Raw genomic sequence first — 27,621 nt, forward strand, 5'->3', positions numbered from 1 at the left:
AGGTTGCCCAGTTTCTGCTCCCACACACTTTTCCTGCCCCAAAATCCATCCAAGTGCCATTTGATTTCTGTGGGGAGAGGATGGGCAGCTGACACGGAAGGAGTGGCCTCTGGAAGAAACATTCCCAATTTTTGGTGTGGTTCGTTACACAAGTTCTCCACAGTGGGATAACTCAGGAAGATCATTCCTCCTTGTTCATTCTGTAATTCTTGTGGAATTTTGAAGGTTGCCCAGTTTCTGCTCCCACACACTTTTCCTGCCCCAGAATCCGATTTCTGTGGGGAGAGGATGGGCAGCTGACACGGAAGGAGTGGCCTCTGGAAGAAACATTCCCAATTTTTGGTGTGGTTTGTTACAGAAACACTCCGTGGTGGGACAGTTCAAGAAGTTCATCCCTTGTTGAATCCTGTGCTGTATTCCTCGTTGATTCTTCTGGAATTTTGAAGGCTTCCCAGGTCTGCTCTACTTTCTGAGGTGAAACCAAATCCCGAAATGTCTGACTTTTGGGTTTTTTGGGTTTCAGGCCGGCCAGCAGCGCTGGTGGGAGCAGGAGATCACGGTGAACGGGAACATCCAGAAGGGGGAATTGATCACCTACAACCTGACGGAGCTCATCAAGCCCGAGGCCTACGAGGTCCGCCTGACGCCCATCACCCGCTTTGGGGAGGGCGACTCCACCATCCGGGTCATCAAATACAGTGGTGAGCACCCCAAACCCCAGGGAAAGGAGGTTGGGAATGTTCTGGGTCACCTGGAATGGCGAAGCCGTTCCCAGTCTTGGGATAATGTCATGGGAGCGGTCATCAAAAGGAAGGGGAGAAATGGGGAGACAGAAAAATCACAGCCTCTCATAGCAACGATAAAATTCTGGACAGCCAAAATCCCATCCAATTTTTTTGTGGGAAATAACGTCAGAATGAATTAATGCCGACTTCATGAAATTGGAGATTTCGGGTTGATTCTTGGCGAGTTTGAAGAAAAATTTACAAAGGCTTCTTTCTCCTAGAAGAAGCAGGTTTTGTTTTAATGTGAATTATTGTCTTTAAAATAAGTGACTGTTTGTGCTACTATGCAAGATTATAAAATCTATAAATTTATTTAAGAAATAATGGAAGGACTTTATAAATTTCCCGCATCACGAGTGTGGTCATCCCAAAAGGAAGAGGAGAAATGCAGAGAGGAAAATCACAGCCTCTCATAGCAACGATAAAATTCTGGACAGCCAAAAATCCCATCCAATTTTTTGTGGGAAATAGAGAAAAGTCAGAATGAATTAATGCCGACTTCATGAAATTGGAGATTTCAGGTTGATTCTTGGCGAGTTTGAAGAAAAATTTACAAAGGCTTCTTTCTCCTAGAAGAAGTAGGTTTTGTTTTAATGTGAATTATTGTCTTTAAAATAAGTGACTGTTTGTGCTACTATGCAAGGTTATAACATCTATACATGTATATAAGGAATCATGGAAGGGCTTTATAAATTTCCCACGTCATGAGCGTGGTCATCCCGAAACGAAGGGGAAAAATGGGGAGAGAGGAAAATCTTCACCTCTTATAACAACAAAAATGCCAACCAAAATAATTCTGAACATACAAACCCCAAAATTCTATTCAGTTTTTTGGGAAATAAGGAAAAATTGGAATAAATTAATATCAGCTTCACAAAATTGGAGATTTCAAGTTGATCTTTGATGAGTTTTCAGTGAAAATATACAAAGGCTTTTTTCCCAGGATAAGGAGAATTAATTTTATTTTAATGTGAATTAATGTATTTTTTAAAAGTGACTGTTTGTGCTCCTATGCAAGATTATAAAATCTATAAATTTATTTAAGAAATAATGGAAGGACTTTATAAATTTCCCACATCACGAGTGTGGTCATCCCAAAAGGAAGAGGAGAAATGCAGAGAGAGGAAAATTTTCACCTCTCATAACAACAAAATCAGCCAAACAAAACAATTCTGAACAGCCAAACCCTAAAATCCCATCCAATTTTTTGTGGGAAATAAGGAAAAATTGGAATAAATTAGTGCCAGCTTCATAAAATGGCAAATTTAGAGTTGATTCTTTTTTTGAAGGATGAGTTTTGAAGAAAAATCTGCAAACAAAATTGTGTTTTCCCCCAGCATGAGCAGTTTTTATTTTAATGTGAATTATTGTCTTTAAAAAATCAGTGACTGTTTGTAGTCCTTTGGAAGATTATATAATCTATAAATTTATATAAGGAATAATGGAAGGGCTCTATAAATTTCCCTCTAAAAGGTCACTCTGACAAAGATTAATCCACTTACATTTAAAAAGAAAACCACAATATCCATACATCCTATTTACCATATACCCAGAAATTCAATCTTGTGTTAAATCCATCCAAATTCCTATTTTTTGGGTGTTTATTTATTGAATAATTGAATTTCTTTTTGTTTGTTTGCTTTTGTGCTTTAAAAATTGCAATGAATGAGCAAGAAGGACCTTAAAGAGGAGGTTGAAGGATCCCTAAATGTGACACTTCCATAATTCCTTGTTTACCACCATCTTCCTGCCACAAAATCCTCACCAAAATGATAAAAATCTTCCCCTAAACCCATCCCAAACTGCTCCAGGATCCCTCAACCTCCTTTACACGTTGTCCTGCAGCTGTGCTGCTCCAAAATTGGGATTTTTTGTGGGTTTTTTTTTTTCTGGTTGTTTTGGAGGCCTTTTTTTTCCCCAGGTTTAGGATGCTGAATAAATTCAGCTTAACCACCTTCATTTTCTTGTCTGTTCTTGTGCCTGGCTGTGACACAGAGCTGGTTTTGCTCTGCTGGGAACAATCCAAGCCGTGCGACTCGAGGTGACACCTGATGAGATTTTCCACCCAAAGCCCTGCATTTAGTTACAAATCAAGCCTCAGTCAATGCAGCTGATTCCAGGTTCAATCACTCAGGGATCCTGTAAAATGGAGGGTTTTTTTTAGAGAATCAGAGGTAATTTGTAGGTAAAAGATGTAAAGATTGGGTTTCTCGGGGAGATGACACTGGAGCAAATGGCTGCTCGTGTTTCAGGTAAAGTGGTGCTGATTCAGAGCTGCTGTGGAAAATCCAGATTGAATTTGGGATTTTGCTGAATCTTAGGCTGGGATTAAAGCAAGGAAGGGCAGCAGGAAAACCTGGAGTGGTGCTCTGGCATTGTCAGATGTCCCCGTTAATTGGGGATAAAATTTAATTTTGGATTTTCTGTGGATAAAATTTAATTCCAGCCCTGATCTCAGCCTCCTTCTGCCTCCCGCGTGTGTGGGGCTGTGGCAGAAGGGCCTTCTCCTAAATCATCCCTCCTCAAATTTCTCCTTCTGCAAACAGAGCCACAGAATGACCCCTCCTTCGATCCCATTCCCAGGTTTTAGCTTTGCACAGATTCCTCTGGATCAACCTGGGAAGCCATTCCCATGCTGAGGATGTTGTGGACATTGTGAAGGTTTGGATTTCATTCTCTTCCAGACTTTTAAGGAATAAAGTAGATGAATTTCAATATTCAGCAAGGGGAAATTTAGGATAATCTTAATATTGGATTAGAATTTTTTTCTTTGCATTAATTTTATTTTCCCTCTGTTTTCCAGCTCCGGTGAATCCACATCTCCGTAAGTATTTTAATTATTTATTATTTTATCTTCCATGCCATGAAGAACAGCCTTTGCATTGGTTGTCCCTCACAGTTCAAAAGTAAATTTGAAGTATTTTGCTTCCAGCTGAAAATTAAATTTGAAGTATTTTACTTCCAGTTGCAGCCCATGGGTAACAGGAACCACCTGAAGGTGTCATTTGGGATTCCTCTTGTTCCAGCAAGGACAAAGGAAGGAAAATCTTGAGTTATTTCCGTGTTTTTTAGGGCAGATGGAAACCAAAAAGAAGGAAGTTCTTCCTCACAGAGATCCAGGAATCACAGAATCATTGCACAGAGAAATGGGGAGAGCCCAAGAGGATCTGGGTTCTCCCCAAATCCTCGGGATGCTCAGGCATGACTGGGAATGCAAACTCCGACACAGGGGTGTCCCAGGTGGAAATGTCAAAGTCACACTTTGTTCTTCCACTTTTCCATGGGCACCAAATCCCTGCAAACATCCAGGCAGGAGACTGGGCTGGGGAGCTGGCACATCCCAGTAAAACCACCCACAGTCCCACATCTCCCTACTCCATCATGTTCTCCCAAACCCTAACAAATCCATATTTTCTGTGACAACATATCCTTGTTTTTAATAACACATCCCAAATTATTCCCTACCTAAGGAATTAGGTCGGGTCTCCCATTTTTCCTGCTGCAAGGTGGAGCCATCAGGCAAGGAGCAGACCCTGCTCCCTCCCTCAGACTTAACTTTGAGCCTTTGTGTAAATTTTAAACTTATTTGCAGAAGATCTTGTCCAACATGTTAATAATTAAGCAGGGCTTAGCTCAAAACTGCCGGGAGCTGCAGGAACCTCTCCCATGGAGTCTTAACGAGCAGGGAATGAGACTCTTGCTAATTAATATATTAAATCTGTACAGCTGTATCCAACCAGGACAAGATTCCTGACTGGAGACTGAAGTCATGCTCTTCCTGCTTAATTTCTGGAATAATCCCATTCCCTAAATCCTGCCTTTTGATGCAATCTCTGCAATACCCAAGCAAAAAGCGTCGAAAGACTTCAACTCTGAGAGGGAGCCTCACTTCTCCTCTTCATTTTTTACCACCTAACAGAAACCATTTCATGTAAACCAGAGGATTTTAGATCAATTTGTACAATTAGAGGTCACCCCTGAATAATAGAAGAGAGGAGATGTTCGGGAGTCACATCCAGCTTGGATTTTATGGGAATGGATGACACAAATCCCTGCTACAGTGAAGGGTTTCACCTCCAGAACAGCTTCAGCTTTTGCTCTAATTGGCAAGGAAATTATTAATGACCTGAATCCACTTCCAGAGCTGCCATGTGCCCTGACAAAAACCACCGCTCTCATTAATGTTAATTAGCACCATCGTTAGGGCCGTGGCTGGAGCACCTGTGGAAGAGCTGCTTGTTCCTCCTGCCCTCCTGCTCAGCAATTAACAGCTCCAGACCATCCAGATCCGTTTAAATGCTCCTACAAAAGTATGGAGCAAAGCCTGAGGAGCTTTTTCCCCATTTTTCTTCTTCTGTCATTTTTTAAGGAGTGTTCAGTGCCAAGAACATTTAGCACTAACCTTTTCCAAGGTATTCCACATGAAATCAATGTTTGACTATTAAATAAATGGCAAACTTTGACTCTTCTTTTTTTTTCCCCATCTGGCTTGAATATTTATCTTATTTTTTTTTCTTCACCTCAGGAAAAAAAATCTTTTGTTCTGCTGATATGGAATTTCTTAATGAAGTTCTGAGGGCAGAAGACATTTATGCAGCTTTTAAGACACTGGAGGGGCAGTGCAGAAAGTGCTGAATGGCTGAAAATTCTTTCTTTTGTTCACTTTGCTCCAGGACTGGATCTGGGAATCAAAACTTTTCTCCTTCGTTCAAATTTGGCCTTTTAATTTCATCCCTTTGTGTAGAAGCAGCAACTTCTGTGTTGCAGGAAGATGCAACAGTGGAGGTGGAAGCATAATCCACATAATGTGGGGTAAACCAAGAGAATTTGGATCTCAGGTGGTGTAAAAAGAATTCTTGGAGAGGCACAGCTGGCACTTTGTTCAGGAAGCTTTGTTTGATTCTGGAACATTCACAGAATCCCAGAATGATGAGGTTGGAAGAGACCTCTGAGACCATCGAGTCCAACCTGTGCCCTCACACCTCACCCAGACTGCAGCACCCAGTGCCGTGTCCAGTCTGTTTTTAAACACATCCAGAGATGGTGATTCCACCACCTCCCTGGGAAGAGCATTCCAGTGCTTTATTATTCTTTGGGTGAAAAATTTCTTCCGGACATCCAACCTGTGCCTCCCTGCTGTAGCTGCAGACTGTGCCCTGTGGTTCTGTCAGAGACCGACCCCACCTGTCTGCAGCCTCCCTGCAGGAAGGTGTGGAGAGCAATGAGGGCACCCCTGAGCCTCCTCTTCTCCAGGAAAAACAGCCCCAGCTCCTTCAAATGTTCCTCAAGAGCCTTGGAATTCTCTTCCCAGTCTTGGGATAAAGAGGAGATGTCGATCAGTCGCTGTCTCTCCTGAAGGGTTTGGGTGCAATCACGGAACCATCAAAGGATCAGGGACTGGTTTGGGTTGGTGGGACCTGAACCCCATCCCATCCCATCCCACACCTCCCACTGTCCCAGGATTCTCCAAGCCCCAATGTCCAGCCTGGCCTTGGGCACTGCCAGGGATCCAGGGGCAGCCACAGCTGCTCTGGCAATTCCAGCCCAGCCCCTCCCAGGCAGGAATTCCCTCCCTGGTGCCCAGAGCAGCTCCCACCATGCTGAGTTCCCAGGGATGACCAGAATCCCACATCCTGCTCAGGTCAGCAGTGAAGGAGCTGTGCTCTGGGAATGAAATCTCTTGGAGGATCTGATGATGTTGATGGATTTACTGGGAAGCCAAACCAGTGTGCTCGAGGTGCTGAGAGCCAAGGAGGTTTCTGGGAACTGCATTCCAGTGCTAACCTGGTTTTATAGGATTGTGTTTTACACTGATGGTCCTGGAGGGGCACAGAATCCCAGGATGGGTCAGGCTGGAAGGGGCCACAGAGGGTCACAGGTGCCAGTCCCTGCCCAGGGCGCAGGATTGTGTCCAGGTGGCTCTGGAATATCCCAGGGAGGAGACTCCAGCCCCTCTCTGGGCTCTGCTCAGGGCTGGGCACTGCCCAGGGCAGGAGTTCTGCCTCCTGTGCCCGGGAATTGCTGGGATCAACCCCTGCCCCTGGCTCTGGGGCCATTGCTGGGCCTGGAGCAGAGCCTGGGCCTGCTCTGAGCTCTGCACACAGGGACAGACAGGGACACAGGGACAGACAGGGGGACACAGGGACAGACAGGGGGACACAGGGACACACAGGGACAGACAGGGACACACAGGGACAGACAGGGGGACACAGGGACAGGGATAGACAGGGACAGACTGGGACAGACACAGGTAAACTCAGGGACAGACAGGGACAGACAGGGGGACACACAGGGACACAGGGACAGACAGGGGGACACACAGGGACAGACAGGGGGACAGACAGGGACAGACAGGGAGAGACAGGGAGACACAGGGGCACACAGGGCTGAGGCCTCTCTCAGCTGGGGCTCCTCTCCAGGCTGAGCAGCCCCAGCTCCCTCAGCCTTTCCTGGGCATGGAGATGCTCCAGCCCTTCCTCATCCTCACATCCCTCCCCTGGACCAGATCGAGGAGCTCCAGGTCCCTCCTGTCCTGCTGATCCCAGAGCTGGACACAGCACTCCAGATGTACCCAGGGATGAGCAGAGGGCCAGGATCCCCCCAGTCTCCTCCCTGATCCCCCCTGGACCTCTTTGGCTTCGTGTTGTTCTTTGTAAAGGCAGAAGGAGAACCAGGAATATTTGGAAATCACTCCAAATCCATTCTGATGTTCGAAGTGAAACTTCCAAGCTTATTTCTGAGCCTGCAGCATCACCTGAGTGTTGCAGCACTAAGCTCCAGGTCCCTCTCTCCTCACTGATTAACAGGGAAGCTCCAGTGGCTTAAGTGGATTTAGAGCTCCCCAAAAGCCCAAACCTGCAAACATTTATCCACCTGCTCAGTTTAACAGGGATGAACAATCCCCCGACACCGGGGGTTTGAGTTTCTCCTAGCAATGAATATAAATTGCACCCCTCCAAGCTGACACCGTGTGCAGGCAGCTGCCTTCTCCCTGGAGAAGGGAGATTTCCTTCTTTTCTCAGATAAATCAATGGACTTTGCAGAAAGAGTAAACTCAGCAGGAATTGTTCATGCAGTGAAATTCAGCTTTTGCACGCTCTACTCCACAGGGCCTTGTAATGCTCTGAGTGAGAGCTGAACCTCCAAGCTGGGCTTTGTTTTGGTTCTTAAATTACAGGAGGAATTTCTCATCCCGTCATCACCCAGCAGGGCAGATCACTGGGATCACTGGGCTCTCACAATTCCATGCAGGAGAGGATCCCAGGAATCCTCCTTGGGGTTCTTGGCAATTTTTATTCTTTCGACCAACGTGTTTTTCACTTTCTTCAAATACATCACAGAAATCTCAGTGAAAATCCAGGAGGTGTGTCCAGGACATGATACAGTCACCTCTCCTTCCCATATGGATTCAGATATTCCTCCCTGGAATTTGTTATGATAATCTGGTGATGGGGACTCAATTCTCCTCCTGGTATCCCTCCATGTGCTGCAGTGTCCTGATTTTTAGACATTTCCTTCATGTCTATCCCAAAGCTCCTTTGCCTCATTTTAGCCACTCCCTTTTCCATCCCTATTGAAACAAAGGATAATTTAGGAGATGCCACTTGGAGATAATGTTTACAATTTGAAAAACTGCTGTCTCTTATTCCTAAACCACATTAACCCACTTCCCACATTTCCCCCCTTCCCCCCATATTTAATGTTTTATGAGAATGATTCTGTTCTCCCCAGCTTTTTAGAAATGTGAAAAGAGACAACACCTCTAAAAACCACTGTATAAATCTGAATAGAGGGGGAGGAGCTCTACAAAAAGATATATATATATAATTTCAATTTCACCAGCACAAATCGATGACCCTGATTTTATATATATATATATATATATATATGTGTGTGTGTGTATATATATATATATTTGTTTGTTTGTTTGTTTTTGGGTTTTTTTTGTTGAGCTTGCTGCTAAAGAAAACTGTGGATAATTGACAAGGAGTTTGAAAAATAAGGATCGGATGGCAAACCTTGGCCAGTAAATTGCTGTTATTTGTTTTGGCAGGAGAGTTCCACTGTGGCTTTGAGGATGGGAACATTTGCCTTTTCACTCAAGATGACACCGACAACTTTGACTGGACAAAACAAAGCACTGCCACGAGGGACACGAAATACACGCCCAATACGGGGCCCAACGCCGACCGCACCGGCTCCAAGGAGGGTAAGATCCAGCTGTGAGGAATGTGGGATAAAGGAACTGTCCAGGACAGGCACGTCAGCCATTTCCTGCTCATGGAATCCCAGATGGATTGGGATAGGAAAGGATTAAAGTTCATTTTGTCCCACCCCTGCCATGGCAGGGACACAGAATCACAGAATCACTGGGTTGGGAGAGACCTTCGAGATCATCGAGTCCAACCCAGCCCCAACAGCTCAGCTCACCCCTGGCACCCAGTGCCACATCCAGGCTTTGTTAAACACACCCAGGGATGGGGACTGCACCACCTCCCTGGGCAGAACATTCCAGAACTTTATCACTCTTTCCATGAAAAACTTTTTCCACTGTCCCAGGTCGCTCCAAGCCCCAATGTCCAGCCTGGCCTTGGGCACTGCCAGGGATCCAGGGGCAGCCACAGCTGCTCTGGCAATTCCAGCCCAGCCAGGAATTCCCAATTCCCAATCTCCCATCCATCCCTGCCCTCTGGCACTGGGAGCCATTCCCTGGCTCCTGTCCCTCCATCCCTTGTCCCCAGTCCCTCTCCAGCTCTCCTGGAGCCCCTTCAGGCCCTGGAAGGTTCTCTGAGTTCAGACCAAGATCCTTCAAGGCTACCAGAAGGAATTACGGTGCTGAGGAGTGACAGGTCCCAAAGCACAACCCCTGATGGTGCCATTCCCACCTTGCCTCATTTTTATTGTGCCATTTTCAAAGTGATTTCCTTCACATTAAACTCTACTGGGGCAATCTGGCTCATCTTAAAACATTCTCCTGCTTTACATAATTTCAATTCTCCCTTGGGCTCTCTCAGTGAGGGGATTTTGCCCCATTTTTGCTCTAGCTATTTTTCAAATGTGCAATTTTCAATCTGCTGCCCCTGCTAACGTGTGCTCCTGACTGCAGTGGGGATTTGCATTTGAAAAGTCCAACACATCGAGTTTAATTTATCCAGACCTGCAGTAATTCCTGCTATTTTATTGTGTGCACTTCCAAGGGGAAAAATTCATCCTGCACCATATTCATTTGGTTGGATTAATTCAATAAAATCTCTGTGGTTGGCACTTCCAGGAATGGAATAAAGGGATATTGTCTTCTCTGGGTTTGACATGGCAAGTTGAAAATATTCCTTGAAAGGTTCCCATCATGATATTTTCCCTCTATTTTACAAGTCGTGTTTCCAGGGATAAATTTCCCCCTCAGGACTGAAGGCTGAACCCCCTCAGACTTTGTGCAAAGGTTCATCAGTTTGGAGATGTTTTCCAGCACTGGCCTGCTTCCTGGATTTTAGTTTTCAGGGAAAACACAGCTTTGGAACAGCTTTTGGAAACACAGGGGCTTCATGTAGGAAAAAATGAGTCCCAAAAATGACATGGTTGGAGATGGAAGTGAGAACTTTATCAGGATGCTTGATAGTTCCAAGGTCTTCCTTCGTTTATCTGTGTTGGATGTAGAAGGCCTCATCCCAAGGATTCCTTTTTGGATTTTTCCAGGGTTTTATGTGTACATTAAGATGTCCCAGGTGTTGAGGGCCTCATCCTAAGGATTTCCATCTGTGTTGGATGTTGAAGGCCTCCTCCCAATAATTTCCTTTTGGATTTTTCCACATCTTTCAGTGTACATTGAGACATCCCAGATGCTGAAGGCCTCATTCCAATGATTTTCTTTTGGATTCTCCAGGTTTTCCTGCGTACATTGAAATGTCCCAGGTGTTGAGGGCCTCATGCTAAGGATTTTCCTCTGTGTTTGGTTTTGAAGGCCTCATCCTAAGGGTTTCCCTTTGGATTTTTCCAGGTTTTCACATGTACATCGAGACGTCCCAGGTGTTGAGGGCCTCCCACTAAGGATTTCTTTCTGTCTTGAGTTTTGAGGGCCTTATCCCAATGATTTCTCTTTGGATTTTCCCAGGTTTTTACATGTACCTTGAGACATCTCGGGTGCTGGAGGCCTCATCTCAATGATTTCCCTTTGGATTTTTCCAGGTTTCCAAATGTACACAGGTGTTGAAGGCCTCATCCTAAGGATTTGCCTTTGGATTTTTCCTGGTTTTCACATGTACATTGAGATGTCCCAGGTGCTGAAAGTCACGTCCTAAGGATTTTCTTCTGTGTTGGGTGCTGTGGGCCTCATCCTAAGGGTTTCCCTTTGGATTTTCCCAAGTTTTCACATGTACATAGATGTTGAAGGCCTCATCCCAATGGTTTTCCTGTTGGATTTTTACAGGTTTTTACATGTATATTGAAACATCTCAGGTGTTGAAGGCCTCATCCCACTGATTTCCCTTTGGATTTTTCCAGGTTTTTACATGTACCCAGGTGTTGAGGGCCTCATCCCACTGATTTCTCTTTGGATTTTCCCAGGTTTTTACATGTACCCAGGTGTTGAGGGCCTCATCCCACTGATTTCCCTTTGGATTTTTCCAGGTTCTTACACACACATGAAGACATCTCAGATACTGAAGGCCTCATCCCAATGATTTCCCTCTGGATTTTCCCAGGTTTTTACATGTACACCGGTGTTAAGGCCTCATCCCACTGATTTTCCTTTGGATTTCTCCAGGTTTTCCCTTTTACAGAGATGCTGAGGGCCTCATCCCACTGATTTCCCTTTGTATTTTCCCAGGTTTTCACATGTACCCAGGTGTTGAGGGCCTCATCCCACTGATTTCCCTTTGGATTTTTCCAGGTTCTTACACACACATGAAGACATCTCAGATATTGAAGGCCTCATCCCACTGATTTCCCTTTGTATTTTCCCAGGTTTTTACATGCACACAGATGTTGAAGCCCTCATCCCAATGGTTTCCCTCTGGATTTTCCCAGGTTTTTACATGTACACCGGTGTTGAAGGCCTCATCCCACTGATTTTCCTTTGGATTTCTCCAGGTTTTCCCTTTTACAGAGGTGCTGAGGGCCTCATCCCACTGATTTCCCTTTGGATTTTCCCAGGTTTTTACATGCACACAGATGTTGAAGCCCTCATCCCAATGGTTTCCCTTTGGATTTTCTCAGGTTCTTACATGTACATGAAGGCATCTCAGGTGTTGAAGGCCTCATCCCAATGGTTTCCCTTTGTATTTTTCCAGGTTTTCACATGTACACCGGTGTTGAAGGCCTCATCCCAATGATTTCCCTCTGGATTTTCCCAGGTTTTTACATGTACACCGGTGTTGAAGGCCTCATCCCAATGATTTCCCTCTGAATTTTCCCAGGTTTTTACATGTACACCGGTGTTGAAGGCCTCATCCCACTGATTTCCCTTTGGATTTCTCCAGGTTTTCCCTTTTACAGAGGTGCTGAGGGCCTCATCCCACTGATTTCCCTTTGGATTTTCCCAGGTTTTTACATGCACACAGGTGTTGAAGCCCTCATCCCAATGGTTTCCCTTTGGATTTTCTCAGGTTCTTACATGTACATGAAGGCATCTCAGGTGTTGAAGGCCTCATCCCAATGGTTTCCCTTTGGATTTTTCCAGGTTCTTACACACACATGAAGACATCTCACATATTGAAGGCCTCATCCCAATGGTTTCCCTTTTGGTTTTCCCAGGTTTTTACATGTACACCGGTGTTGAAGGCCTCATCCCACTGATTTTCCTTTGGATTTCTCCAGGTTTTCCCTTTTACAGAGGTGCTGAGGGCCTCATCCCACTGATTTCCCTTTGTATTTTCCCAGGTTTTTACATGCACACAGGTGTTGAAGCCCTCATCCCAATGGTTTCCCTTTGGATTTTCTCAGGTTCTTGCATGTACATGAAGGCATCTCAGGTGTTGAAGGCCTCATCCCAATGGTTTCCTTTTGTATTTTTCCAGGTTTTCACATGTACCCAGGTGTTGAAGGCCTCATCCCAATGGTTTCCCTTTGTATTTTCCCAGGTTTTTACATGCACACAGGTGTTGAAGCCCTCATCCCAATGGTTTCCCTTTGGATTTTCTCAGGTTCTTACATGTACATGAAGGCATCTCAGGTGTTGAAGGCCTCATCCCAATGGTTTCCTTTTGTATTTTTCCAGGTTTTCACATGTACCCAGGTGTTGAAGGCCTCATCCCAATGGTTTCCCTTTGTATTTTCCCAGGTTTTTACATGCACACAGGTCTTGAAGGCCTCATCCCAATGGTTTCCCTTTGGATTTTCTCAGGTTCTTACATGTACATGAAGGCATCTCAGGTGTTGAGGGCCTCATCCCAATGGTTTCCCTTTGTATTTTTCCAGGTTTTCACGTGTGCCCAGGGGTTGAGGGCCTCATCCCACTGATTTCCCTTTGTATTTTTCCAGGTTCTTACATGTACATGAAGACATCTCAGGTGTTGAAGGCCTCATCCCAATGGTTTCCCTTTGTATTTTTCCAGGTTTTCACATGTGCCCAGGGGTTGAGGGCCTCATCCCAATGGTTTCCCTTTGTATTTTTCCAGGTTTTCACATGTACCCAGGGGTTGAGGGCCTCATCCCAATGGTTTCCCTTTTGGTTTTCCCAGGTTTTTACATGTACATCGAGACGTCCCGGCCCAGGCTGGAGGGGGAGAAGGCCCGACTCGTCAGTCCCGTTTTCAGCGTTGCTCCCAAAAATCCCTACGGAGCCACCAACACGGCCTACTGCTTCAGCTTCTACTATCACATGTATGGACAGCACATAGGTGAGAGAAAGCCAATTCCTCTGGGAAAAATAGCTGGAAAAAAATCCTCTTGTTTGGAGGAAAAGCATGGGAAGAGTGCCAGTTGGTCTGAGAGCCTGGCATAACTCAGGGAGGTGCTTGAGGGCATCCAAATTGTGGCAACATCCTGATTTCCACTAATCAGGGAGTTTTGGGAAGGAGGAATTTCCCTCTTGCAGCTGGAAAGTGTTTCCTGCATGAGTGAGGTTTTGGGCAGGGAATTGCATGGGAATCCCATTGATCTGAATGGGAATTTTAGAGCCTGGAAAGGGAAAAGTTGATTTTAACAAGGATTTTTCCTGATTCTAATGGGATGTTTTAGGCATTCCTGAGTAGAATCAGGATCAGGCAAGGAGCAGCAGCATTCCTCAGGTGTTTCTTGTGGAAAATTCATGTAAAATATGCTCAAAACCTGCAGGAATATGAATTTTCAATGGACATCTGTGAGTGTTCTAGGTATTCCTGATGGATTCAGGGTCAGGCAAGGAGCAGCAGCACTCCTCATGCATTTCCCACGGAAAACATATGGAAAAAATTGCAGTAAAGCCACAGGTATTTGGATTTTCAAGGAGTACCTGTGAGTGTTTTCAGCATTCCCGACTGGATTCCATATCAGGCAGGGAGCAGCAGCACTCCTCATCTATTACCCATGGAAAAGTCCTGAAAAATTGTTCAAAAGCTGCTGGAATGTAGATTTTAAAAGGATATCTGTGAGTGTTTTAGGTATTCCTGACTAAATTCAGGATCAGGCAGGGAGCAGCTGCATTTCTTAAGTGTTTCCTGTGGAAAAGTCATGGAAAATTTGTTCAAACACTGCAAAATATGGATTTTCAAGGAGCAGATTTGAGTGTTTTAGGTACTGCTGACTGGGTTCACGATCAGGCAGGCAGCAGCAGCATTCCTCATGTATTTCCCATGGGAAACTCATGGAGAATTTGCTCAAAAGCTGCAGGAATGTAGATTTTCAAAGGATATCTGTGAGTGTTTTAGGTATTCCTGACTAAATTCAGGATCAGGCAGGGAGCAGCAGCTTTCCTTTTGTGTTTCCTGTGGAAAAGTCAAGGAAAGTTTGCTCAAAAGCTGCAGAAATGTGGATTTTCAAGGAGTATCTGTGAGTGTTTTAGGCATGCCTGACTGGACTCAGGATCAGGCAGGCAGCAGCACTCCTCATATATTTCTTGTGGAAAAGCCGTGGAGAATTTGCTCACAAACTGCAGGAATACAGATTTTCAAGGAGTAAGTTTGAGTGGTTTTGGCATTCCTGACCGGATTCAGGATCAGACAGGCAGCAGCAGCATGCCTCCTGTATTTCCCATGGAAAAGTCATGGAAAATTTGTTCAAACTGCAGGAATGTAGATTTTCAAAGGATATCTGTGAGCGTTTTAGGTATTCCTGACTGGATTCAGGATCAGGCAGGGAGCTGCAGCATGCCTCATACATTTCCCATGGAAAATTCATGGCAAATTTGCTCTAAAGCCACAGGAATACAGATTTTCAAGGAATATATGTGAGTGTTTTAGGCATTCCTGATGGATTTGGGATCAGGCAGGGAGCAGCAGCATTCCTCATGTGTTTCCTGTGGAAAAGTCATGACAAATTCGCTCACACACAGCAGGAATTTGAATTTTCAAAGGGTACCTGCCAGTCTCTTTTTAATCCTGCCTCTTTCAACACCCACATTTAATTTCTTTTTGTGGTACAAAAAAAAAAAAAAAAAAAAAAAAGAAGAAGTGGGAAAATATAAAAGCCCAAACAACAAAAATCCAATATTTGGAAGTCCTTTGCGGGTTTCTCGTTGCTCCCAATGTGCCAAGAGTTTTTCCAATGTCAAAGTGACCTGGTTTGATGTATTTTTATCTCTATTTCAAGGGCAAACCCATCCTCCCAGAGAGTTCTGGTGCTTGCTTTGTCCGAGCTCCCCCTGCCCCCAGGCAGAGCTCAGATTTTAAGCAGAGCAGACAGGAGCACTCAGGTTATTCTTTTTTTTTTTGTCTCTGTGCTGCAGGAAGGTGGATGCAGCTCCAGGTTGGAATTCTCCTGGCTCTGTGCTGGGTTTTTTATTGGAAGGAAGGGATTCAGCCACTCCGTGCTGAGAGAAAATCTAGAAATTGCAATATCCGGTCATATTCTGGTCGTTTATTTGTGGTGAATTGTGAAGAACAAATTACAAACATCAAGGGTCAAAGAGTGTTTGTGTATTCTAAAAGTTAGAAAGTATTCTAAAAGTTTAATTCTACTTCCTATTATTCCTCCTTTTAATTACTATTAATAAATTTTTCTTTATACCCTTTTAAAGTTTTAAGCCTACTTTACCTTTCTCCTAATCCTACCTCACAGCAAAAGTAAATAAATTAGCAATTAACCAACACTAAACCCCCCACACTCATTAAGAAAAAAAAAAAACAAAAAAATCTCAAATTAACGAACCAAAACCACTGCACATGTAAATATGGAAATTAATATAAATAAATATAAATAAATTAAAAATAAAAAAAAATAAAACTAAATAAAACTAAAAAATAAAAATAAATTTAAATATGACTATGAATATAAATCTAATTAGAAATATAAGTATAAATATAATATAAGTGTAAATATAAATATAAACATATAAATATTTGGAGGAGGGATGAGGCTGGGAAGTCCAAACACTTGGGCTGGGTTAAAGGAATCCCATTCCAATCCCATTCCTATCCCATTCCAATCCCATTCCATTCCCATTCCAGTCCCATTCCACTCCTGCTCTCTCACCCTGGTGAAAGCCAACAGGGGAATATTTCCTCCATTCAGTCTCCAGCCTGATGTTTTCCAAGGGTCCAAGTTTGACTTTTGCTAGAAATAAGAACTGTTCCAGACTCAGATCTGGGAGCTTCCCTTGGAATTTTTGGGATCTGCTGTGCCAGGCATCCCAAAAAATGCTGCTCCTGTGGGAATCTGGCAGTCTGAAAGTCTCAGATTAAGAGAAATACACTGAATTTACAGAGCACAAAGAGACCTTACTGCCCCACACACCTGCAGGTACCACAGTGGCAAATAGCACCAAAACTCCCCAAATCCTGTGAATTAATGAGCCCAGAGAAATGAAATTTGTTATTTTTTGGTGCACCAAGAGAATCTGGTTCTGTCCATGCCTACAGGTGATCCTGGTGTCAAAAATGTCTGTGCTGGCAAAGGTGGAAAAAAGGGTGTGGGCAAAGGTGCAGCTCTGGGGGGTTTTCCTGCACAGGGAAAGATTCTGGAGGTTTTTGAACTCAGAAGATGTTGAGGATATTGTTGTCCTCCAGAAATATTCCCAATGGCATCATCAGGTCTCTCCCTGAGATGGATCTGCCGGGTTCTGGGGAACTCCGAGAGTTCAGCAATAGGCAGAGGAAAGCTGGGCAGGTTTAACAACCAAATTGCTGATTTTGCCCTGGATAAGGAGGTGTAATGCAAATTTCTTGCTCTAAACCACAGAAAATTCCTTTTTGCCTGTTTTCCCTGGAATTCTCATGCCTGGCCGGAGCTGCAGGGTGGGTGCTCATTTCCCCTCTGCTGGGAGCTCCCATTGCCACTTCCCAGCATTCCTGAATTTAAAAGGTTTCGAATTTACACCAAGAAACTTCCACACCTCAAATCCGTGGAAAACGGGCGAGGAGGGTCCTGCAGCATCCAGGCAGAGCCCTCCCAACTCCAGTTCTCCTGCTGTTTTCCAGGAAGTTTGAACGTTTACCTGAGGCTCAAAGGCCAGACTGCCATAGAAAACCCCTTGTGGTCCTCGAGTGGGAATAAGGGACAGCACTGGAACCAAGCCCGGGTGAACATCAACCCTCCCACCTCATTCCAGGTAAGGCTGGCACCTCCAGGAGCTGGGAATTCAGGGCTGGGAGGGAGACTGGGGATACTGACCCTTTCTTTTTTGGGATTTCCCAGCTCTGGAGGCTGCTCATGGAGAGATCATTGCTTTCCTTGAGCACCACGGAGCTTAACAATGCTTGAACTCAAAACACCTTCCAGCCTCCCAAAGATGCTGGGAGTGATTCCAGTAGGTTTTGATTTCAGATTAGCAAGTGGAATATAAAATCATTCACTGGGAGAAATTACTTAGGGCCCCTGTGTTAGAGGTTTTTATAAATATCTGGAATTTCTGTGGGAAATGAATGATCTGGGAGCATGACACGCAGGGGGCTGTGACAGGTTTTTCACACATTTCCTGCTGGGGTTGACAGGGAGGTGCTGATGGACCTTTAGGGGCAGTTCCCAGGCACACTGGGAGATGTTTGGAACTGGAACACTCCCAAAAAAGCAGCTGCTGCCAGCACGTCCTGCTGTGGGTGAGGCTGGGAATGTCCTCAGGGAATGTGGAAGTCACGAGCCGTGCCCTGAGTGCAGGGCTCTCCTCTGAGCCCTCTGTCGCTTCCAGCTCTCCTAGGGCAGAAAATGTATTTTTGGGGAAAAGCCACAGGCTGGTTTGGGTTTGAAGTGACCTTGAATCCCAACCCATTAAATGCCATCCCATTAAATGTCATCTCATTCAATCCTATCCCATCCCATCCCATCCCATCCCATCCCATCCCATTCCATTCCATCCCATCCCATCCCATCCCATCCCATCCCATCCCATCCCATCCCATCCCATCCCATCCCATCCCATTCAATCCCATCCCACCCCATCCCATCCCATCCCATCCCATCCCATCCCATCCCATCCCATCCCATCCCATCCCATCCCATTCATCCCATCCCATCCCATCCCATCCATCCCATTCATCCCACCCCATCCCATCCCATCCCATCCCATCCCACCCCACCCCATCCCACCCCATCCCATCCATCCCATCCCATCCCATCCCATCCCATCCCATCCCATCCCATCCCATCCCATCCCATCCCATCCCATCCACCCCATCCCATCCCATCCCATCCCATCCCATCCCATCCCATCCCATCCCATCCCATTCATCCCATCCCATCCATCCCATCCCATCCCATCCCATCCCATCCCATCCCATCCCATCCCATCCCATCCCATCCCATCCCATCCCATCCCATCCCATCCCATCCCATCCCATCCCATCCATCCCATCCCATCCCATCCCATCCCATCCCATCCCATCCCATCCCATCCCATCCCATCCCATCCCATTCAATCCCATCCCATCCCATTCAATCCCATCCCATCCCATCCCATCCCATCCCATCCCATCCCATCCCATCCCATCCCATCCCATCCCATCCCATCCCATCCCTATCCTATTCCACACCTCCCACTATCCCAGGGTGCTCCAAGCCCCAATGTCCAACCTTCCCTTGGAAGATTCCTTCAGTACAAACCCAAACTGCTCTTCTAAACCCCTACATTGGGTTCCACTTCCTGTATTTCCAGGGAATTCCTGATCCTGACCCTTTGTTTTTATTTCCATGCACGAGAGGCATTGGCAGGAGAGAAATGATTTGGTCTGTTGGATTGCAGAGCAATTCCAACGATGGGAATCAGAGGAAAACTGAGGGAGAGGGAGATGTGAAATACAGTGGGATGTGAGAGAGCTGGAATGTTCACCCGGAGAAGGGAAGGATTCAGGAAAACCTCAGAGCCCCTGGCAGGGCCTGAAGGGGCTCCAGGAGAGCTGGAGAGGGACTGGGGACAAGGGATGGAGGGACAGGAGCCAGGGAATGGCTCCCAGTGCCAGAGGGCAGGGATGGGTGGGAGATTGGGAATTGGGAATTCCTGGCTGGGCTGGAATTGCCAGAGCAGCTGTGGCTGCCCCTGGGTCCCTGGCAGTGCCCAAGGCCAGGCTGGACATTGGGGTTTGGATCACCCTGGGACAGTGGGAGGTGTTCCAGGCTGGAAATCTGGGAGGTTTGATGGGAACAAAGTGTCAGGAATGGGGAAAAGAGGAATTGCAGAGCTCAGGAACGCTCAGAGCCCAGGCCAGGCAAGGGAAATCAGAGTGGCTTTTTCACTGGTGAAGTTGAGATAAATCCAAGAATTCTGAAGGGTGAAGGAGAGAGAAGTGATTTAATGTCTGAACATAACAAATGCCCTGGGAAAGGGAAGGAAGAGATGGATTTGAGGGGGTTTTGGAGACCTGGGAAGGGCTTTAGAAAATCAGGGAAGAATCAAACCCTTGGGCAGGGAAATGCAAAGGATTTGGCGGCAGCAATCCAGAGGAGTGGAGGAGGGAGATTCCAGAGGGAAGCTCCTCTCCTTGGCTGCTTTTCACCTTTTACATCGTTGTGTTTAAAGGTTTCAGCATAAAATAAATGTAAAGCTCTGACCAAATATAACAAATAAATGTCAGAACTCTTGGAGCCTTAAATTATCTTTTTTTTTTTTTAGCGTCTCTTGCATCACAGCAAATTTTATTTTCCATTTAGGAGTTTAAGTAGGAAGGAATATAAAGCTCCAAGTGAAATTTAAGGAGAGGGAATTGAAGTGAATCTTTGCAGTAAAACACTGCAGTGTCATGGAAATTAAAACTTTTTATAGGGTAATTTATAGGGGTAAAAGATTTTATACCTTGTCAGTCCCTGTGATATAGAACAAAGCTTTTGTCATGAGGATCTGGAAGAACTGCAGTGCTTTAAATCTCAAAAAAGTGCATAAATCTATCTCAGATATTCAATATTTTTAAAGAATGAACGCCTCAAAAATAGAGAACCCCAAAAAGAGAGGGACATGTTGGTTCTGTGATCCAGAAAATGTCAATTTTAGTTCAGGTTTGAGCAGCAGGACATGGTGATGATATGGATGATTTGGATCGGATTTATTGCTAATTTAGGATCTAAATACTGCAGTATCCAAATTAAAATTCCAGGATTTATCACCAATGATTGGGATCAGCAGGTTCTGGTCCCTCCTATTGGGTCAGTGCCAGCCCCTTGTTGTGGGGCTCAGCCCACCCAGATTTGGTCACTCTGTGTCCAGAAAATTCCAACATCAGCAGGATGGGCTGGGAACACAGGTTTGCAGCCCTTGGCCCTGCAGGATTCCCAATCCCAAATCACAAAACTCTTGTGGATTCTTTTGGATTTATCTCTGTGTTTGAATGATCTCAGTGCTTTCACTCCCCCATCCTAAAGGGAATATTCCCAATTTTCAGGCTGGAGGTATCCCTGACAGGGGGGATATCAGGAGACCAGTTTTTCCCGGTTTGTCCCAGTTGGCCCAGTCTCCAGCGGCATTTGAACTCCTTTTTCAGGTGCACCAAACTGAGACCTCTCATCTCCCTGGTTTTGGGGGTGTTAATGGCACCCTGAAGCCCCTCCTGCACCTCCCACCTGGTGGGATTGTCCTGGGACACCCCCAGTGCCCAGCAGGGAAAGGGAGCAGGGTGAGGGGAGCTCACAGGGAGGGTGAAAATCTGCCTGAAATTCTGTGGAAAAATCAGCGAATCCCACGCTGATTTGGGATGGAAGGGATTAAAATCAGCTAATTCCACCTCTGCCATGGGCACAGACACCTTCCACATCCCAGCCCTGTCCAACCTGGCCTTGGACACTTCCAGGGATGAGGCAGAAGCTGAATCCCCCCAAAACCCTCAGGACTGGCTTTTTAGGATCATAATTCCACTCCATTAAGAGCAGAGTGACCTTTCCTGTAATCCCCATTCTCCAGTTTGATGCAGTGTTTTTAACAACAGCTGTCCAAAAGCATAATAGGGATTTTTTTTTTTTTCAGGATACTGATAGGGAATTCTGCTCCATTGGCACCTCCTGCCATGGCTGGGAGCTGCAGGCTGGGTTCTGCTCCGTGCCCTGCCAACTCCTGTGCTGTGATTTGTTCTGAGCGTGGAGCAACCCCTCTCTGAGGGCCACCAAAATCGCTGCCAAATGCAGCTTTTAATTAAATGCTGCCTGTTGTGTTTGGACAGAGCCCTTTAGGCTGGAAATTGTTTTCCATTGTCAGGAAAAATTGGACTTTCAACTCCACTGATTGGTGTTGTTCCTGCTGCCAAGGAGCAGGGGCTGGATTTTGGGGGAGCAGAGGTTTTCCTCTCGAGATCCAAGCACGATTTCCTCTTCCAGCAGTTCGGTTTCAGACAAGGAATATTAGAGAGAAAAGTGCCAACAGGACTTTGAAATCGCAGTCATCCACTCAGCAGAGGTTGAAGTTCATCATAAATTGCAGTAAAATCTCTACTGTGTCTCTCACTGTGATAAAACTCATCCCAATTCCTCTGAAAAAAACATTCCTAGATGGAATCAAAGCTTCAAAGCCTGATGAGAACCCACATGTTGGGAAAAACAGATCCTAGCATGGAATTTACCTCCACAATCTGAAATTAGATACTTGAATGTCTTCATTTTAAGAAATGTCCTTTTTTTTTTTTTTTTTTGTGCTGGTTTCAATTTTAAGCTCTGATCTTCTGGACATTTTTTATTCATCCCACTCTGCTCTGCTGGATGTTTTTAATTTACCACCCTCTGATCTTCTTTTTCCCAGCTCATCTTTGAAGGGATCCGTGGCCCTGGAATCGAAGGGGACATTGCTATTGACGACGTGTCCATTGTGGAAGGAGAGTGCATGAAATCAGACCAACCGGCCAACAGTGAGTGCCCCTTCCCCACAATTTCCTTCCTGTCTTTCCACTTCCCAAATGCATCATTTCCAGCAGAACAATCCCTGCTTTTGGGTCAGTTGGAAGGTTCAAAGTGGGATGTTGTCCTGGGGAATGCTTTGCTCAGATGCTGGACGGGTGTGAGGCAGAGGTGAGAGTGGTGGGTGAGGTTGGGCTGGATTTGAGATGCTCTGGCAGGTAAAACAACATCAAAACAACGTTCAGGGGACCCAAAAGATGTGGAATCCACGGAAATCTCTGCTGTGATTCCCTGAGGGCTCTGTCTCACCCCTCCACCCATTAAAACAGAGGTAACCACATAGCCAGGTGGATTTTCATCCCAGTTCCTGCTCTATCCCATTGATGAGAGTTGTCCTTGTTGGAACACTGTAGCAATGCTGAGGGGGTCTGGGCACCTCTTTAATTCTATTTTTTTCCCTTTTTGTAGATCTACGATCAGGTGCTGTTGGGCCATTAGCACATATACGACTTCTCCCACTCCTCATCCTCATGTCTGTCTTAAGTCATCAGAGGTGACCTTATCCTGGCAGAGGCTACAAAAGATTCACCAGGCACTGGCATGAAGAAAGAGTCTTTGTAAAATGGACATTTCCAAACAAACTACCAAAGATTCCTCCACTGACTGACTCGAAAGTTAAATAAATACGTAAATAAATAATTTAAAAATTTAAAAAAAAAGCGGATTAAGAAAGCACTGGGGACTTGAAAAGGCATCACGGGAGTGGAACTCACTAAGAACCAAGCTTGAGACCGAGATCTGGCCTAAGTAAGGAAGAGACCTTCAGGTGCTTTTGTGGTCACTGATGAATTCAGCATCATCTGGTTGAACTCTCGGCAAAGAGCTCTAGAAACCCTTGTCAAAGCACAAAGTCATGGCTGGTTTTGTTTCAAATGAATCGTTTGCTTGTTACCATGGAAACCGAATGGCCTGCCAAAAAAAAAAAAAGAAAAAAAAGAGGAAGGAGAGAGAGAGAGGAAATACAAACACACAGAGAGAGAGAAACACCTCACTGTAAACAGGGTATGTGAAGAGCTGGCGTTCATTTTCCCTTCCCGGAGGTTTTCAGCGTAGAGTTAAACAAATGTCGGCCCTTTCTACTTCGGCTGTCACCTCCCCTCGAGGACAACCCGGAATCGGGGCTGTTTGCAGACATTCCCGTTCCATTCCTCACGGCTCTGCTGCTTGGTGACTGTGCGCCGTCTCCTTTTGCATGCATTCCCGCCCAGGACGTGCCACCTGGGCTCACATTTGTCACAGGCTTCACTGGGAGTTTGCTCGCGGCCGCTGGAAGATCCCTCTCCCCTCCCCACCGGAGTCATCAGCTCTACGGAAGTGAAGAAACCAAACCACCGTCTTTTATAAATTGCCATGGAAACCAAGTGCCTTCAATGAAACAAGCCTGATTTCAAAAAAAAAAAAAAAAACAAAAAACAAAAAAACCGAACAAAATATATATATATATATATATAAATATATATATATAAAAAATAAAAAAAAAAATTATAATAAATGTAATAACGGTGATTTCGACGCGGAAGCTTTGCACCGCTGAAAACGCGGGCTGTGCAAAGTCTTTTCTAAACAAACTCTGGAGCCTGGGTGTGCAGGCAAGGAGATGGAGCCGCTTCTGGAGAAGGATGGATGGACCTAAGCTGCTGTGGAAAGCCTTTGGGGTGAGATCCGTGCTGTGTGACCTTGCGGACAGCCATGGCCTTTCAGCTTCTTATCCATTCGGAACAGCTCCCGGCGGTGCTGCCCGTGGGAGCAGCACCTTTTGTTGTCGTTGTCGTCGTCGTTTCAGGTTCTCCAGTGGGTCAACCAGAGGAACAAAGGTGGTTCAGACACACACTTGGTGCAGAAGGTGGTGAAACACAGGATGATTTTCTTACTCTCCCCCCTCCGTTGGGATGGCTCCCGACATCTGGAGCTCCGGACGCTCCCAGGGGGCTCTGCCTCTGCCCCGGAGCCAGACTCGGTGCAGAGGGCGAAAGATTATTTTGTTATTGTAGCGAAATTCAGAAAAAACAAACAAACAAACAAACAAAAAAGTTTAAAAAAAAAATTAAAAATAATCCACTTTTACAAGGAAAAAAAAAAAATAAAAGCTGTACAAAATGGGTTTGAGCTACCCGAACACGTGCCGGTTTTCCACTGCATTGTAAAGTTCCCTTCCAGTTGGTTATGAAATTTGAAGACCTTTTTCCTTAAATTAGCTCGGCTTTTAACTTCATTTAAAAAAAAAAAAAAAAGACTTTTGTCTAAAGAAGAGTATTATTATTATTATAATTATAATAATTATTATTATTATTCTGTGTTCTCTCGACACCCTAGGATTAAAAGCAAAACATGATATGCAAATAATTGGAGTACAAATGTGAAAACAAACAAAAGATGAGTATAATAATTGCAAATATGAGTATAAAAAGCACAACGAGATGCAGTAAAACAATGACAAGGCTTGATTTTTTTTATTCTGTAGAAAAATGTTTGTGCAAATTCAGTAATTCCACTGAAGAGATAATTTTCCAGCTCTGTTCAATAAAGCCTCTTTCCAGGTAAGGCAGCCCCGTGGTGCGTGTGTTTGTTGAGATGCTGGCAGGGCTTTCCTTGGTCAACTGGTGTCAGCTGGAGTTGTACTGGTCCATACTGGTGGTGCCTGGGAGCTGGAACTTTCCCAGGATGTTCTTGGCTCCCTGGTTTTTAGGCATTTTTGGTGTCTTTAAGTTCCTGTGCTTGGAAAACAGTGGGAGCTCCAAATCAGGACATTTTCAGAGAATCCCAGGATGGTTTAGGTTGGAAGGGACATGAAAGCTCATCCCTGGAATCATGGAATATTCTGGGCTGGAAGGGACCTGCAAGGATCATCGAGTCCAAATCTGAACTGAATGGTCCCTGTGGGGATCGAACCCACAACCTTGGGGTTATCAGCACCTTGCTCTGTTTGGAAGATGGTGGGAACTCCAAGTCTGGAATGGACTGTGGGGTTTGGAAGATGGTGGAAACTCCAGGCCTGGATGGATTGTGGAGTTTGGAAGATGGTGGGAACTCCAAGTCTGGATGGACTGTGGAGTTTGGAAGATGGTGGAAACTCCAGGCCTGGATGGATTGTGGGGTTTGGAAGATGGTGGGAGCTCCAAGCCTGGAATGGACTGTGGGGTTTGGAAGATGGTGGGAACTCCAAGCCTGGATGGATTGTGTGGTTTGGAGAACAATGGGAATTCTGAGTGTGGATGGACCATGGGGTGTGAAAGAAAGTGAGAAGCTCCAAATCCAGATGGACTATGGGATTTGGAAAATAGTGGCTCTGAGTCTGATGGACCATGGGATTTGGAATATGGTGGGAACTCTGAGCCTGGTGGCCTGTTGGGTTTGGAAGATGGTGGAAGCTCCAAATTTAAATGGACTCTGTGGTTTGGAAGTCAGTGGGAATTCTGAGTCTGATGGACTGCGGGATTTGGAAGAAAGTGGGAACTCTGAGACAGGATGGACTGTGGTATTTGGAAGACTCTGAGAATTCCAGTCTGGATGGTCTGCGAGGTTTAGAAGGAATTAGGAACTCAAAGTCTGGATGGTCTGTGGGGTCCAGATGACAATGGGGACACAGAGTCTTCTGAACTGTGGGGTCTGGAATGTAGTGGGAACTCTGAGTCTGGATGGACCATAGGGTTTGGAAGAAAGTGGAAGCTCCAAATCTGGATGGACCATGGGATTTGGAAGGAAGTGGGAGCTCTGAGTCTGGATGATCTGTGGGGTTTGACACCCTCAAAAAATACAAATCACTGAATTTCCCACTGGAAGCTCTGAATTTCAGTTGTGGATGGATGGAGGGGCAGGTCAGGCACGGTGAGACCCTGAGGCAGATTTGTTTTGGAGGTTGGTGTGTCCTGGAGCTCAGGATCCAAACCTTTACCGTGCATCTTCCCATGGATGTTTCCTGAGAGCCACGTAACTGAGGGGTGATCCAAGAGGCTTCTCCATGGGTGATTCTGGCAGGAGTCCCTTTGGAAGGGCTGGATCTGCTGGGAGCCAGAGTGACTGTCTGTCAGTCATTTCCACAGGAAATCCCAGAAGGTTTTGGTTGGAAGGGACCTTGAATCTCATCCCATTCCAACCCCACGGGCAGGGACACCTTCCACAGACCAGGAAGGAAAGGAAAACAGGAAGAATTCCATTGCCTTTAAAATATTTCCATGCTTTTCCCTTGAATTTCCCTCAAAAATCCATCCAAACTGAACCTTAACTTCCCAGGCAGAGCCCTGGCTGCAGGGCTGCTGGTGGTGGCATGATGGGAATTCTGTGGGAAGCTGGGATTTGGGAAGGGCCCTGTGATTTCTCTTTGATAAAGGAGTTGGATGATAAGGAACAGGAGATCCTGCTCTGTTGTTTGGATCCCCCCAAGCAAAAACTGCAGGTTGAAATCCATCTTTCCTCTTTCCATTTGGATTCTCCTTTCCCTTTTCCCCATGGAACACTTGATAAAGAATTTCAATTGACAAAGACCACAGATGTGTTTTTCTAGGGCAGAATAATCTGCGTGTCCTGAAAATCCCAGGTTTTTGTGGGAAAGGAAATGTATTCCCATGCCTGTTCCCATTTTACTCTGGGGTGCAGGAGGTGCTAAGAAAAGTAGGATTTTTCTTCCAAATGTTGATTGTAGGAGTAGTTCTATCTTCTTTTACATTCCCAAAATAAAACACTGAAAAGGAAATGGGATTTTACTCCAGGCCGTGAATAAGAAGAACAAATTGAGATATGAATTTCCTACTCTTGGTTTTTATTTCATGTTACATTTTGGACTGAAAATGGATGTGAAAATGTTGGATCAGCCATCAAAGGCAGTTGGAACTGGCAGTTCCCTGGAATTTGAAACCCCTCTGATTCAGTTCTGGGGTTTCCAACCTTGAAATGTCCTTGATGGGTTTTTAAAATGGACATCAAATATTGAATTGTGAAGCAACTGAAGCCCTGGGATGTTGGGAAAATGGCTGGGTTTGATGGGATGGCTGCAGGAATTATCTGGCTGTTCCCACAAGCAGAGGAGGGTGGAGCACAGGATAAGTTTTCCATGTTTTTTCAGTTCTTTCTCAGGCTGATCTGGGAGCGTAAGGATGGCTCTGGAGAACTTCCGTTTTTGTTTCACAAAGCACATTGAATGTGAAATCATGGAATCACAGAATTATGGAATGTAGAATTATGTAGAATTATGGGTGAAAGGGACCTTAAATCCCACCCAGTGCCACCCTTGGATGGGCAGGGACACCTCCCACTGTCCCAGGCAACTCCAAGCCCCAATGTCCAACCTGGCCTCGGACATTTCCAGGGATCCAGGGGCAGCTTCTCTGGACAACCTGAATCCCACAATAAATCATGAAACAACCCTTGGATCTCACCGTGCTACCAACCCACCTCTTCTGCAGCCTGG

The 27,621-nt window shown here is 45.5% G+C and overlaps 1 protein-coding gene across 2 annotated transcripts in view; it reads left to right on the forward strand.

The window, feature by feature from the left end:
- The window catches only part of MDGA2 (MAM domain containing glycosylphosphatidylinositol anchor 2), a 220,308-nt gene extending 197,432 nt beyond the window's left edge, over nt 1-22,876 (forward strand). The window contains exons 11-17 of one of the 2 annotated variants that reach the window (XM_074544152.1): nt 524-701; nt 3,589-3,609; nt 8,839-8,994; nt 13,460-13,618; nt 17,333-17,463; nt 22,063-22,168; nt 22,626-22,876. In XM_074544152.1, the coding sequence (XP_074400253.1) occupies nt 524-701; nt 3,589-3,609; nt 8,839-8,994; nt 13,460-13,618; nt 17,333-17,463; nt 22,063-22,168; nt 22,626-22,714 (840 nt within the window). In that variant the 3' untranslated portion in view covers nt 22,715-22,876. Of the gene's footprint in view, nt 1-523; nt 702-3,588; nt 3,610-8,838; nt 8,995-10,893; nt 10,962-13,459; nt 13,619-17,332; nt 17,464-22,062; nt 22,169-22,625 lie in introns of those variants that run through there. The other variant, XM_074544153.1, reaches the window with a different exon arrangement.
- The last annotated feature ends 4,745 nt before the right edge of the window (nt 22,877-27,621 follow it).

This window comes from Zonotrichia albicollis, chromosome 6, assembly GCF_047830755.1.
Source record: "Zonotrichia albicollis isolate bZonAlb1 chromosome 6, bZonAlb1.hap1, whole genome shotgun sequence".
NCBI lineage: Eukaryota > Metazoa > Chordata > Aves > Passeriformes > Passerellidae > Zonotrichia > Zonotrichia albicollis.